The following is a 16000-nucleotide window of genomic DNA, read 5'->3' as shown; positions in this document are numbered from 1 at the left end:
TCCCCAAAGGTGCTAATGTGGGGAATACTCTTTCTAGGAGGTTTGGGTGCCCTCTGTTTGTTTAATACATTGCATGTGTATAAGGGTGTGTGCACATACTCTCTCGCATACACTGTGGAGTCGCTTTTTTTCCTGTGAGGCTGATGGTGTGATGCTTCCACCATGTCTGAGCCCCTGTCCTGCTCATTTCCTTCTTCCCTCACAAACCTGTGTGCGTGCATGTGTACACGTGTGTGTGTGTGAGAGAGAGAGGGATCGTTTGTCCTGTCATGACAGAAGCACTTAGTGTATTGTCTGTCCTCTTTGATTTCTACATGGCCTCTCCTGTTTTACACCTTGAACCAAAGGTAGATGATCCTTGCTCTTGACGAGTTTCATCCCCAGTGCACTTTCCATTAACGCCCAGGACCCAGGGGAGCTAGTAATAATTTCTGTATTGTAAAAATTAATTAGCGTGGCAGCCGTTCATTTCTCAGGCATGATTAGAACATTTCTAGCAGGGATCACCCGATGACTCTGTGGCAGGAGCTGCTGCAGCTTTGATCTGGCCTGGAAAACACCCCAAAGGCCCCAGTTTGAAATGTGTGTGGAGTGAAAGAGGAGACTGGGAAGAACATGAGACAATTTCCAGGGGTGAAATGAGCCTGAGAATACAGTGAAAAGGAGGTCCTTGTCAGAAGGGAGGCTGTCAAGCAAAGGATCGCTTTGCACTAGGGAAAGGGTATTTAGAGATGCAGTCAGGTGTAGTTCAATTACAGTGCACAGGCGATTAAAGGACAGGATGGGAGGGCAGAGACAGAGGCATTTAAAAGACAAGGTAGAAATATACAAGAGCTGGGCAGGCTAGGAATGCTGATAGGGATAGGATGCTTAAGAAAGACCGTTTGGATAGATACACATGGATAGCAAGAAGGTGGAGTGAAACTCTGTTCTAAAAGCAAGGCTGTGGTCTCTGAGGCCACATCCCTCCCTGCTGTCACAGAAAGAGCAATGTGGTGACATTATTTCACTCACACTTAAACAATAATGCTGGAGAGGGGAACTGTCCTGCCATGCAACACCCACCGCTCAAAGGCTTGTAGCAGGGTGGATGTGGTTTGGGTGACTGGCACAGTGTGGGTCCTCCTTCCATCCCCTCCCCACCCTCCAGGTTTAATGCACATCAGAGCTCATTAAACCTTTGTGTTTACATCAGTAGCACAGCCATTCCCTGAAATGCTGGGAACAGGAAATTGCACAAGAGAGTATGAAGAAGTCTGGGTCCCTGTTTGGTGGTGGAGTGAGAGGGAGGCCTGCTACACCTGGTGCGACAGCTTGTCTGCCTGCTTCCCACTCTCCACTTGGCATGCTTGACTCTCTTAGTCAGGCCAATCAGCTCTTGATGCAGACTGAGAAGCAACCTCTTCCCTCCAGTGCACTCTGGGCCTGTGTTCCAGCAGGTCCATCCAGGAGGCAGCTAGCACTTCTCCTGTCTACCGTCGAGAAACATATTGGTCATCCTGAACGTCTCATTTTGCTCCCGTGCCCATGGAATACCAAGAGCATTTCTGAGAGGCACAAGCAAGTACCCTCCACCATTTGTGGCTCTGCAGGCCAGTTGCTGGGGATATACGAATAGTGGAGGGTGCTTGATTGTGCCTTTCCTGGCCGCTCCTGCAAACAGGATGCTACACTCGACAAATCCTCTGTATGATCCAACAGGGTTCTTCCTACTCGAGGGTCATCAATGCAGTGCCCGTGGGCGACAGTGTGCCCGCCAGTACTTCCTGATAAGGAGGTCTCAGTAAACACTGCCTCAAAAATTCACAGCGCATGAGAGACTGTTTGCTCTTCCAGCTCAGCCTCTGTAGCTTGCCCTCTCCTGTGCTGAACACATCTCCTTAAACATGCCCACATTTCATTGGTTGCTAGGAATGGACACCCACCTTCCATTTTGTTCTGAATCTCCCTTCTCTTCTGAGCAAACGTAGCAGTGCCTGAAGTAGGTGCCTTTTTCCATTGATGTGGGGGAGGGGACCTGCCTCTTTTTCTGCTCTTTTAGATGTTGCAGCCATTTTGTGTTATGCCACGCCCTCCACGACAGCAATGTTGTGTTAGGCCATGGCAACAATTTTGTGTCATGCTACTCCCCTACAGCAGCCATTTTGTGACTAGCACCCACGGCAGTGTCTCTAAATTCCAAATGTACCCACTGGCCCAAGAAGGTTGATGATGTCTTACAGTCTCAGTTTCGCCTTGTATGCTTCACTGACTGCAGGCTGTTCTTGGTGCTTTAAGGAAGTGTAAAAAAAACCAGTCCAGAGTTGCTAACAGAGTTGCTCAAAAGTTCCTGTTGATGACTTCTTGGATTCGGTAGTCATAATACCTCAGCAAGAGAGTGTCTGTTTGGCTCCTGACCATCTTCAATGATAATCAGTTGGCCTTTTGTGATGGGCTTCTGTGCTAAAGGCAGCATGAGAGGCAACCCAGGCATTTTGAGTGAATGAGGAAAAAGCTTGGGAATTGTGATACAAAGCTCAGATGTTCAAAAGAGTGGGATGAGGAAAACACCATTGAAAGTGCTGCCATTCCCTCCCCTCCCACCAGGAGGAGGCTCCAGGTGGACCAAAGTCTTAGGAGCATTTGATGGCCATTTGGCTCCTGCTGGTCCCAACCTCCATTTCATCGTGCAGTCTTTCTGTCCTCTATCCAGCCCCTTGATGAGATCTATGAATTCTGGCCATGCCCCTGGAGAGCTGCATGTTCAGCATTTGTGAGAAAGGGCCCCTCTTCCACTCATCTGGGAACTCTGATTCATGCGTACAGATCCTTTCTCACTATTGCTAAATGTGCGTCCATTGGGGAGCAGGACCATTGTGCTTGCATTGACGTGGGAGGGCCCTAATGGCCATGCTTAACCCGTCACATGTTCATTGAATGTGTGAGAGGCTCGCCTGGACATCCTCCTGTGTCTATAGCATACAAGATAAATCTAGTTTGTCTTGGTCTTATCCTTTGGGCAGAGGGATGGGCTATTTAGCCAGTGGTGCCTGCCAGCTTGAGATTCAGCTCCTCACATGACCTTGCCGCAATCTGACATTAGGGGAGCAGAGCTAGTGAGAATTTGGGACAGACCTGGGCTCGAGCTCCCCATCCTACATGCAGGAAGCTGGCATGCTGTAAAAGTGATGAATGCCGTTTCAGTTCAATTAGAGCGGCGTGTTTGAAGCCTGCTGGGCAAGCGGGGGTGGCAACAGCATGATTCTGTTGATCACTGCTTAGTTGTGGCACAGATGGGTCTGAAGGGGGACAGGGCGGCAGGAGGATGGGAGGGGGAAGTACAGACTCCCTTGCCCACAAGCAGCTTCAGAGCACAGCACACAGCCCTAGTCCATGAGCGACAGGGGTTTGACAAGAGAGAGACTTGTTTGAATAAATCACACCTGCACATCTCCTTGTGTCCAGGATACATGCGTCCCTGTCAGTTGAATGCCGTGGGCTTGTTTACACAGTCGGGCTACTGGGTTGTTAATGGAGGCTGTTATTTGGGGTCTGTTATTCAGGATAATAGACTCTCCTTCGACTTCTTTGCATGAATCAAGTTTGTCACCTCAGATCTGGGTGTGACACTCTCTGGGTAGAACCCTCCCCCTCCTTGGCACCTTAGGCTGGAGACAGGTGACGCACATCGAATCATCTGTATTACAAGTAGGATATTCTGCTTCTCCCCTTTCAGCCCAGCATGGCTAATAGTGGCTGTTGCATTGCTTAAACACTGTGTGTTCCCCTGAGATGACAACAGAACAGAGGGAGAAGCTGTTGATTGTTCCAAGAGCTCTTTTCATGCAATTTCAGAATCTTTGCAGAATGACTGGAAAGGATCTGGAAATGTAGCCCAAATGCCTACACAAGGGCAGGGTCCACCATCCTAAACTTTCATAATAGAGATGCCTCCACACCAGCTATTTAGTCTGGAGTTACCACCCTTTGAACACTTAGCTTTTATGGAGAATTCATAGAGATGTCACCAACATGTTGCATTCCAAGCGTTCCAACCTCTTCTCATCTGATTTTTATTTATTTATTTATTAGATTTATATCCCGCCCTTCCTCCCAGTAGGAGCCCAAACAAACAAGTAAACAAAAGCACTAAAAACACTCTAAAACATCATAAAAACAGACTTTAAAATATATTACATCCTTAAAACATAGTAAAACAATATGTATTTTAAAACATCTTATTTTTAAAAAGCTTTAAAACATCTTATTTTAAAAAACTTTAAAAACACATTAAAAAGCAGTTCCAACACAGACTGTGTTTGAGGCTACTGTTTTCACTTGCAGTGCAATTGCAGCACTAGCCTGTCCAGTGTGTGTAGCCACAGCACTATTGAGGCTCTATAGGCTACTGGCTATTTAATTAGAAGCTTTCTCCTTGTGGCTTCTGCTTATAATTGCTTTCTGTTCAGCACATCCGCAGTCCCATTATCACTTCCTGTTCCCTGCAGTAGGAGGCAGGCTTTAATTACTAGCTTCCTCTAATTTTTTTCTTTTTTTAAAATTGTGAAATAGCACAATTTTACAATTAAAAAAGAAATTAAAATAATAAAAGCAAACCAGTCCTTAAAGTCTCCCTCCCCCATCCCAAATCAGAAACAGACAAACCAAATGGAAGTTAATTAGAAACGGTGCTGATGCACTGAAGAAGCATTAAGAAGCATGTGTTGCAAGGAGGGAGCTTCTAATTAAAGTTGAAGGGAAACTTCAGCTGAATGGGATTTGACTTCTGAATAATTATAGGAGGATCTTGACAATGGAGAGAGGCATTTTTGAATAATATAGTGCAATATTAAATGCCATGTGGAGCCACCATTTTAATTCTGCTTTCATCTGATTGTGAGAAAGCAGTGGTAAAGAGCTCTAATGTGAAAGCGATCCAGGCAAACTGATATAATAAAGACTACAGTGTGTCACAAACTCAAATTGTGCCGTTTCAGAGGTGCCAATGGAGCAAGGGAAAAAAGCCCGTAAAAATATTTATATGCTGCTTTTCTAGGCAAAGCCCATCCAAAGCAGCTAACAAACAGAAACAGTAAGTGTAAAAAGAGCAATAGTACTAAAACCTAGGGTAAAACAGATTCACAAAGTTAAAAACAAATTCAGACCTCAATAATATTTAACCCAGATAGCTTGCAGAAGCCACGTGTGCTGCATAGAACATGAAAAGGGGGGGAAATCAGCAGCAAGTGTAATCTTGAGCCTCCGAGACTTTATTGGATATTAGAGTTAGGTCCTGGGTGCTTAGGGGAGGGACCAGGTTGTGACATCTTTAACAACCGTCTTAGCCTGTAGATCTTCCTCATTGTCTCTCCATTTCAGGTGCTGATTCTTGCCGATGGGGATACGACAGGATTCCTGTACCATCACCTTGGCTTCCTCTCCTCTCTGGAGAGGAAAGATGGAAAAGCCACTGCTTATCTTTGTGAAAACTTTGCCTGCTCCTTGCCTGTCACCTCCAGCCAGGAGCTACGACGCATGCTGCTGCTCTGAGCTGCCTCCCCTGGTAGCCCTTGCTATGAGAAGAAGAGCCCCAGATTTAACGAGGCAACACTCGCCGCTTGGACCTCACAATAAAGTCCCCTTCAAAAAAAGCCTGCTTGGAACCACTTCAGCCTGCCTCTTTCTCTTTTAATACCATCTTCCTCCCCATCCTCCACCCATGGGAAGATGCAAGTTCAGCAGTCCTCAGGTTTGTTTGCTGTTGGGGACAGACAGTTTTAGGGGTGGGAAACCTGTAACCTTTCAGCTGTTGCTGGACTCCAACTCCCATCAGCTCCAGTCAGCATGGCCAGTGGGTCAGGGACAATGGGAGTCCAGCAGCATCTAAAGAGCCACAGGTTCCCCATTCTCTGCTTTAGGGTTTGCTTTAGGCTTGCAAAGGAAACTAAGCTAGCCCCTTACTTCCTGCACTGCTCAGGTATGGTTTCACGTATAAGGGTCATCTTGCTCCCCACAAGAATGATACTCCCGTGGAAGTATTTTGTGATTAATCCATAGTCTACAATGTAGACTACAACCTCTAGCTCTCTACGTATCACATCCTTAATCCTTTACCTCTCTACTTATGTATTATGTTTTTATAGGACATGTTTGTATAGGTTTCTAAATTATAAAAATAGAACCTTATTCAGGGGCTGTGTACCTATGACTACAAATGCTGTGGCTGAAAAACAGAGGATGACTCATTTTCATTCTGCCCTGCTGTGAGGTTCTAGATGTATCTGGATGATCGCAGTAGAGACAGAGCATTGGGCCTGGTGGATTTTTATTTCTAAATTCTTAGTTCCTAGGTTGTGTGTGTATATTATAACCCTAAGAGGTAAGGAGAAACAATCCTGCCCATGAGACACCTGAGACTGTTTTAGCCACTGGTATGGGTGTGACTTACTGTATATTTTTTTAAGCTACTGTGAAGATGGAGATCTGACCTTACACACATTAGTGTGAATGGGGAAACTGAAGCGCAAAGGTACAGTGTCCAAGACAGTTCCATTCTAAATGGTATGGTATGGTATTGAGACATAAATAGAGAAGACTACATAGCTGTAAACTCCAAACTAGTGGTATAATACAAGATCTGGTGCCATAAGGTAGAATCCTAAGCTTAGCTTTCACTTCCAATAAAATAGCAAGTTTCTAGCTCTGGTAGATTTGGAGGGAACAAAGCTGAAAATATGTGGATGGTGTCTTCTAGTTTACATTTGTAAATGCTCCATTGGCCGAGAATTGCACTGCTGCCCTCCTCATGGACCCATATGTCCTGATTCTTTTCCCAGCTTCTCAATACTTACGCTATCATACACCAATCCAGAACCTGCCAACAAATCTCCCAAACTCACTGGAAATATATTTTACACCTATAATCAAGTAGGAGAAAATACATGTATATCAATTAGCTTCATTTTAGTTCTTTTTTATCGAGGGGTATTAAGTTTATAAATCTAACCTCTTGGTTTACACACTCTAAAAATTACAACTTGTGTGTTGTTTCCCTGTACTAGAGTGTAGTATTACAAGAACAATCTCATGTAGTTGGTGAGTAGCACCAATGACAGGCTGCCGAGGACGAGGCTGCCTGCAAATAGCACCCCGGACAGTCCGCTCTTTCTCCTGGAAAGTTAAAAATTCTGCTTTCTGCACTTCCTTTCCTCTGCTTAAACCTTGTGCCTCCCAGTCTCCAATGGTTCAACGCAGGACCATGTATATGATTCAGGAAAGTGCCTCTCAACATCAGCAAGTTGTGCTGTCAGGAAAGGTGGAGAACATTGATACTGTTTTCAGTGTAACTAGATAACTGACTGTTAATGAAAAGCCAAGTTATGCATTTGGAAGAATAATTCTCTTAAGTGCCATGGAGGCCCTAGCAACTTGCCAGCTCCCTGCTGGTGACAAAAGAGACATTTCAACTAGAAATACAGCCAGAACAGGCTAACACATGAAGCCAAGAAGCTTGGGCAGAATAGCATTTGCTGCTGCTCCGGCTGCTCTCCATGGCCATGCCAGGGCAGCATAGGCTGAATTATTCAGCACTGTCACCTTCTATTGTGGACCCAGATCTGCCCTTCATCCAAGCAGCACTCCTGCTCCCTTGAATCTTCTTATGTCAGGGGTGCAGGAGTCACCAGGAATCGATCTTTCTTCTTGTGCCAAATGAATGGGGCTGGGTGCACAAGGAAATGGGGCCACTGAATGTCACTTTCTGGAGTGAAAGGGGCTATTTTAGGATGCTTTTAGGCCATGCAAAACTGCTCCACATTAGATACCTTTGTAGTCAACAAAGTTCACCTCAGTTGATTTCCAACAGTTTGAACATTTTCTTCTCTGTTAAATGTGTAGGAGCTGTTTGGCTAGTAGGGCAGGGATGAGGAACCTGTGGCCTGCCAGATGTTGCTGAACGACAGTTCCATCATCACTGGCTATTGGTCACTCTGGCTGGGGCTGATGGGGACTGAAGTCCAAAAACATTTGGAAGGCCACAGATCCCCGTTCCCTGTAGCAAGGTCTTCCTGCACATTGTCCCACATTTTGAGGAGGTGACTACCCAAGACATGTACACTCTATGTCAAACACATCAGTAACTAAATTAAATTGATTTGCCTCTGAAAGTACCCATTTTTTATTTATGCCATTAGGCCTGAGTCCACTTTCCTCCTTTGGATTGAGGTGTTATAGATAGACATGGCCCCTCCATTATGGTGAAATGTTATGTGTGTATGACCTCTTCTGACTTAAAACAAGGGTGGAATGGGTACATCCCCCTATGGGATGGCACCTAATGCAGTTCTATTCAGGACTCCCCATTTTACAGACAGTTGACAGTAGCTACAGCAGGGGTGAGTGACCTGCAGCCCTAGGGCCATGTGTGGCCCTCAGACTAATCTCATCATCCTTGCTTGAATTACATGCAGGTGGCAAGGAGAGAAAAGTGGGAAAGGGGTGGCAGAGCAAATGAGTGAGCAAAGGGGTGGGAGATGCGGGGGGGGTGGCAGGAAGATAAAATGGGTGGTCCCACCCACTTTTGGCTGTGGCCCTTTCCACCAGCGGTTTGCAGCCCCCAACCAATTATCCAAAGATAATGTGGCCCTTGACAGATAAAGCGTTGCACACCTCCATTCTACAAACTGTAGCAAAATAAATGCCTGGAGTCACAGCAGATCCCCCAGGGACCACTAAGTCCAGCTTTAACCGCATGGAGAATTACATCTGGCCTATTCCTGATATCCATCAAATCTGGGTTGAGATTTACAGCCACAATTAGTTTCTGGTATGGCGCTATCTGGTGGGTATCCAACTGGAGCTTTGCCAGTCCTATAAGCCCTCCGGCATTTTGAACTCCACCAATATCAGCAGGTACCGGGCTCCCAGCCAAGCAGGACCAGAGAAGCTTTTGCATGGGACAGAAAGGTCACTGGGAACAAGGAATGTAGGATTCTGTGGAGCAGAAGAACTAGCTGTGCAGTGACAGTGATGGATAGATTTAGTTATGGGGTGTCCTGACCCTGCTGCTGTTCCTAGCAGTAAATTAGATAATGGCACTTCCAGACCTGATCGAAACAGTTTCGTTCTGTGCTGTACTAGGTCCCTCATTAGTTTTGCTTTGTGACAAGGGGATCAACTCCCCGCCACCGCCACTGAAGGATTTGGGATTGTTCCTGCCTCTGTATACCTGCAATGAAGTGCCAAGAGAGGGAGTTTAGGGAAGTGGGACAGGCTGCACTGTCAGCAGCGTTGATGCTGGTATCAGAATGTGGCACTTGAATAAAGAAAGATTTCTCTTGCTCCTGAAGTAGCAGCATGATTTGTAACAGGAATGAAAACGTGTATCTGCCTGTCGGATACACACAACTCAAAAGAAGCTTGTACACAAGCACGGAGATAGCAAGGGGGAATGGGTAGCTGTAACAGATTTATTTTCCATCACAGGCTTCTTAGAGCAGACTCCTGTAGATCGGGTGGTGAACATCTTTGAGCCTAAAGGCCACATTCCTTTCCAGGGGTGGAGACATGTCACTGGTGGGTGGGGCCAGAAGCAAAAATTGGTGGAGCAACATAAGTACATTTTAGCATTGTACAATAGGGTAATTGCTACACATACACCCTTCTCTGTATCCTCCATCCAGATAAGAGGCATTCTCAGTGTTCAAGGTCACATCCCAGCCAGGCAAAAACGTTTGGGGAGCAAAGCAGGGTCAATGAGGGGTGGGGCCTGGGGAGAGTTCCAAGGGCATTTAGACCTGGAGAGCCACATTCAGCTGGAGGTTCCCCACTTCTCCGATTGGTTGTCAGCAGCTGTAACAAAAGAGGAAGCATTCAGATGTGCAGTCACATGAGAGCATGAATGTGGCAGGATGAGAGGGTGCAACCCTACACGTTCAGAAGTCAGCGTTCATATGGCATCGCAGCCATAGCCTTAAAGCCAAAGCAGTGGGCACAGTGTCGTTTATACTAAACCTTGCACAGGCTGCTGTGCATCCATATCTGCTTCTATTCTGAGTTTGTGTGTGTATATTTTTCTCTGTTCTAAAACTGAATGGTTGGTCCTGCTCTCAGGCTAGCTGGTTCTGTGCTTCTCGTGTTATGTCACTTCTTGGGCTAATGCAATCTCAGAAGGCAGAAAGGATCAAAAAATGATGCCATTAGGGTAGGAGCACTCTTTGCATAATCAAATGTAAAATCAAATGTATGCTGAGGGGAAGGCCCATAACTCAGCGGCAGAGCCCTTGATTTGTATGCATAAAGCTCCCGGGTCAATCACTGGCAATCCTCTTAAGTTAAAGGATGTTTATTGTCAGCAGGACAGAGAAAGCCCTAAAATGTCAGTGAGCCAAGAGTTAAAAATACTGAGCTACATGGGCCAGCAGCCTGACTCAGGGTAAGACAACTTCATATGCAATGTACTGGGAACTGCCTTGGTATTCTTTTAAATTAAAGGCAGTGTATAAATGGGTTAAATAAATAATAAAATATGTAAAATAATCCACGTATGGAACTGTGTCAGTAGATGTTGTTCCATTGGATGAGTGGGGCACTGCCCTACCAACCTCGGGCAGCCTCCTGCCTTCCTACTTACAACCAGTCCAGGGGGTGGCGTTACCTGCCAGTTCCTTAGTGTTGCCCTTGTAGAACTCGCTAGGGAAGGGGGTGGGGACAAAGCTAAAATTACTTGGCTCTGCCTCACATTGGCTGTGGCTCCACCTACTGTTTGGGCTCCCTTCCTACTGCCCTGATAATCAGAATGACACCAGCCACTACTGAACTCTCTCTCTCTCTCTCTCTCTCTCTCTCTCTCTCTCTCTCTCTCTCTCTCTGTGTGTGTGTGTGTGCGTGTGTGTGTGTGTGTACTGTTTTTTATTACTAGCCTGTTGTCGTGGTCCTCTCACACCATGTATGAGTACAGTTGTGGTTACACATGGAAGAATCCAAACATTTCTCATTTTTGTTTTACTGGTTTGTTCCTTTTGTTCCATACCATCCCAGCTTCAAAGAATGCCATGCATGCTCTTTGTTGACGTTTCACAGCCCTGTGGAACTTGATGGGTGTCCTCTGTGCTCCAAACTACTTGTGAAGTTTTGATTTGGCCCTGCTTCTGGGAGCTCCACAGGATCTTTCAAGTAAATGCATACAAGAAGGTTGCTAACCTGGACCATTAGGCTAGAAATAGGCTTGTTTCCCCAAGACGCTTTACCCGGTTATTTGAAAGCAATTCAAATGATTTGTCTCAACAATTTATTTTAAGAGACCTGCTTTCTTTCATTTTCTTCCCAACATTAAATGTGTTTCATTACTATGGCACTTTTATTCAATTGTCATCACTGGTCACTGCCAAAGTGGAAAACATAAAGCTGTGTTTGTTTTTGCACTGTTGCATGTGTTTTAATGATGAAATAACATGATTTCTGAATAGCAGATAGGAAATGTGCACATTTTATAATGAAACAGGCAACTGGCTACTATTAAAAGAAACAGCCCTATGTTTAACTTCTTCCATCTTGTTGTTGTTGTTGTTATGTGCCTTCAAGTCGATTACGACTTATGGCGACCCTATGAATCAGCGACCTCCAAGAGCATCTGTCATGAACCACCTTGTTCAGATCTTGTAAGTTCAGGTCTGTGGCTTCCTTTATGGAATCAATCCATCTCTTGCTTGGCCTTCCACTTTTTCTACTCCCTTCTGTTTTTCCCAGCATTGTTGTCTGTTCTAGTGAATCATGTCTTCTCATGATGTGTCCAAAGTATGATAACCTCAGTTTCATCATTTTAGCTTCTAGGGACAGTTCTGGTTTAATTTGTTCTAACACCCAATTATTTGTCTTTTTTGCAGTCCATGGTATGAGCAAAGCTCTCCTCCAGCACCACATTTCAAATGAGTTGATTTTTCTCTTATCCACCTTTTTCACTGTCCAACTTTCACATCCATACATAGAGATTGGGAATACCATGGTCTGAATGATCCTGACTTTGGTGTTGAGTGATACATCTTTACATTTGAGGACCTTTTCTAGTTCTCTCACAGCTGCCCTCCCCAGTCCTAGCCTTCTTCTGATTTCTTGACTATTCTTGTAAAAGAAGGAAAGAAGTTACTCTACAAATGGAGTGGGAAGCCTTGTGCCCTCCAGACATTGCTGGAAGAGAACTCCCATCATCCCTGACCATTGGCAGGGGTTGTGTGCGTTGGAGTGCAGCGGCTGGAGAGCCTCTCTCTGCTCTAAGGAGTCCTTCAAATAATATGTTTAAATATATTACCAAATACTTAGAATATGTAAGCAATGTGGGCTAAGACATGAAATAGCTACACTTGGCGTTTGCTAAGATGATTCAATGTGTAACCAAGATGGAGGCAAACAGACATTTCATTCGGTCACTATGGTAAGCATCACACCTTGCTCAGCTATAGTTGAAATCACATGGCTGTATGTCCGTGCATGGATCAGCCAGATGTTGCAGTTAAATGGGAATAATGCAACAGTGTCCTTGGTACTTGAGAATCCCAGATGCTATGTTACATTACAGTGCAAGTAACGCATTAACCTCTGAGAGTGCTGTCATCATTCAGGTGATGTTCAACAGCGTGCTATGAACATCTTGCCAGGATGGCATGGCCTTTAACAACAACATGTCAATGCAACTAAAAGTGACATGAAGATCATCACATTTCTCTCTACCACAACAGCCTAATAAAAGATGTGTTATACTTCCAATGCCTCGTAAGTATTCACACTTTTGGGCTCCCCCCTCTCTAGGAAAAATTTATTGTGCCGTTCTGAACCAGGATTTCAGCAGAGTTCTGACTCATAACTTGGGATTGTGAGACTATATAGCAAAGTCATCATGTCTGCCAGCAGGACAGTCTATGAAAAGACCTGTAACAGGAGAGTTGGCAATCTTGGTGTTGTCATTCAAGTAATTTTTGCTACACGAAGATTAGAAAAGTGGTTTCATTTTGCATGACATTGTCTCTGTGTGGGCAAAACTTGAAATAGCATCTCCAATGACAGGGAAGTCCTATGGTAGAAGAGAAATATTTTTCCTTATCCACTCCAAGATTTTCTGTTTGTCGTTTGAGATGCCTTGGTATCTCTCTAGCATTCCCAGGCTCCACTTTGGAAGATGCTATGAAACACTCTCTCCCCCACCCTCACAACCCCCCTCTCAGCAACATTAATGAGTGGCTGCTGAAATCTGGAAGTGTGCCTTGACGGGGGAAGGGAGCATGTTGCAATGTGTATTGCCAGCTGGTTGTGTCCACAGCTTTCCAGGGGATATTCCAGGAATCAAGGAGAGGCAGCCAGGAGAAAAATCTTTGAAGATGGGGAGGAATTTTGCATCTAATCTTTATTAATGTTTTCTAGGCTGCTGGAGGAAGAGGAGGAAAGGTGGTGGGGGGGGGAGGCCAAATTATATAGAAATGTATTTTATGAATCCAGCCAGAACGTATGTGTGGTGTGGGAGAATGATCCTCCTTAATTCAATACCATCACACCTTCCAAACCTTTATCCTTTGCGAGCCATACTGCTATACTTCAGCTGTGATCTTCAGTTTTTCTGTCATGTGCTGGAAATGGCCAGCCGGGTTTTCAAAATGATCTGTCGGCAGCAGTTATTTGGAAGGGGTTGTTGGTCAATAGAGAATCTCACTTCCTACTTTGGTTTCTTTGGTTTCCTTTAATACACACAGGAAGTATTTCTTGGGTATAGAATCATAGAGTTGGAAGGGGCCTATAAGGCAATCATGTCCAACCCACTGCTCAACGCAGGAATCCAAATTAAAGCATACCCAACAGGTGTCTGTCCAGCTGCCTCTTGAAGGCCTCCAGCGTTGGAGAGCCCACCACCACCCTAGGTAATTGGTTCCATTCTCGTACCACTCTAACAGTCATGAAGTTTTTTCTGATGTTCAGCTGAAATCTGACTTCCTGTAACTTGAGTCCATTATTCCATGTCCTGCACTCTGGGATGATCGAGAAGAGATCCTGGCCCTCCTCTGTGTGGCAACCTTTCGAGTACTTTCATATCTCCCTTCAGTCTTCTCTTCTCAAGGCTAAACATGCCCAGTTATTTCAGTCTCCCCTCATAGGGCTTTGTTTCTAGTCCCTTGATCATCCTTGTTGCTCTTCCCTGAACCTGTTCCAATTTGTCTGCATCCTTCTTAAAGTGCGGTGTCCAGAAGTGGACACAGAAAAAAGATGAGCCTAACCAGTACCAAATAGAGGGGAACCAATACTTCATGCAATTTGGAAACTATACTTCTATTATTAAGCAGCCTAAAACAGCATTTGTCTTTTTTGCAGCCACATCAAACTGTTGACTCATATTCAGCTTGTGATCAACAACAATCCCAAGATCCTTGTCACATGTGGTATTGCTGAGCCAAGTATTCCCCATCTTATAACTGCATTTGGTTTCTTTTTCCAAGGTGTAGAACTTTGCACTTATCCCTGTTAAATTTCATTCTGTTGTTTTTCAGCCCAGTGCTCCAGCCTATCAAGATCCCTTTGAATTTTGTTTCTGTCTTCCAGAGTATTAGCCATCCCTCCCAATTTTGTATCATCTGCAAATTTTATAAGCATTCCCTGCATCTCCTCATCCAAGTCATTAATAAAAATGTTGAGGAGCACTGGACCCAGGACCAAGCCTTGTGGTACCCCACTTGTTACTTCCGCCCAGTTTGAGAAGGAACTGTTGATAAGCACTCTTTGAGTAAGATTCTATAGTCAACTGTGGATCCACCTGATAGTTGTTCCAGCCAGCCCAGATTCAGCTAGCTTGCTAATCAGAATATCATGGGGCACTTTGTCAAAAGCTTTGCTGAAGTCAAGACAGCATTCCAATGTCTTCCTTTGTGTGAGAGAGCATGATGGTAGCAATACAACCAGAGCTCCTTGAAGGAAGATGGGCAGGGGTAACTGCAGGCCAGACTCAAAGAACCATTTAATGACAACAAACCATTTACCCTGAAGACCTTTGTAGGCCTGATGCAGGAAAGGGGAAATATATATATATAAATAAAAAGCTGAGCAGTTCTTAAGACCCCAAGATGCCACCGTGTTCCTTCAGAACTGTTCATCCACTCTGATTTAAGCAACTGTTGAAGGTTGTTTTTAAAAAATGTGATGTTTTTATATGGATTTTATTGTAAGCTGCCTGTTGTGCTTGGACAGAGCAAGATATAAACATGATGGAGTGATAAACAAAAATTCACTTGGGTAGCCTTACACAAGCCCACCCTGATCTCAACTATCTGTAATATGAGTATAATAGTACTGGCCTAATGTACAAGGCTATAGTAAGCATTGCTGAGATAATTATGTGTGTACTGCTTTGCACACTTTAAAAAGTGCCTATTATTATTATTATTCCTACTCCTCAAGAGACGAATGTCCAAAATGTCTTTGACACACTTTTTTTATAGTTGAAAAAAGCTCCTTCTCTCATCGCAACTCCCCCTGGTGTTCAAAGTGACTAGTAGGACTGAGCACAGAATCCCCCCCATCTACCCTGTGCCTACAATCCAGAGAAGGGGAGCATCAGGCCAATCCACCCTGAGCCCATCCACAGCCTATCCACCCTGGCTCAGAGTCACTCTCAAATAAGTTTGGGATGCAGGGCTGATGTTTAATTAGGATTTTAACCCTCCTCCATTAAAAGTATGACAGGAAGAGGGCAGGGGAAGGAGACTTTGTGTCTCCGACCCTCAACCAAGAAGGGTCAGTTTATTCTTAGCAACGCTGTTTTGCAAAGGGCTTTCCTATGGAAATGGCAAAGGAGGGAGCGATCCTGGAGGATGTTGTTTTGCAGAGGCCTTTCCTGCAGGAAAGCCCCCTGTAAAACAGCACCCAAACCCCTGGAGGATCACTGCTTCCGCTGATCAGACAGGAAGGAGAGCTGTAGCTGCTGCTGCTGCTTCCTGCCTGATCCCCTTCCTTCTGACAGCCCCAGGTTGCTCTGGGTATCAAATCTGAG

General features: G+C 44.9%; 1 protein-coding gene across 4 annotated transcripts in view; it reads left to right on the top strand.

The window, feature by feature from the left end:
* The window catches only part of SPATA20 (spermatogenesis associated 20), a 66249-nt gene extending 57742 nt beyond the window's left edge, over positions 1 to 8507 (top strand). For 2 of the 4 annotated variants that reach the window (XM_061616022.1, XM_061616025.1), the window contains exon 16: positions 5359 to 8505. In XM_061616022.1, coding sequence (XP_061472006.1) covers positions 5359 to 5529 — 171 coding nt within the window. In that variant the 3' untranslated portion in view covers positions 5530 to 8505. Of the gene's footprint in view, positions 1 to 5358 lie in introns of all 4 variants that reach the window. The other 2 variants (XM_061616026.1, XM_061616023.1) reach the window with 2 other exon arrangements.
* The last annotated feature ends 7493 nt before the right edge of the window (positions 8508 to 16000 follow it).

Source organism: Rhineura floridana, chromosome 3 (genome assembly GCF_030035675.1).
Source record: "Rhineura floridana isolate rRhiFlo1 chromosome 3, rRhiFlo1.hap2, whole genome shotgun sequence".
NCBI lineage: Eukaryota > Metazoa > Chordata > Lepidosauria > Squamata > Rhineuridae > Rhineura > Rhineura floridana.
This window is presented reverse-complemented; position numbering and strand designations above follow the sequence as displayed.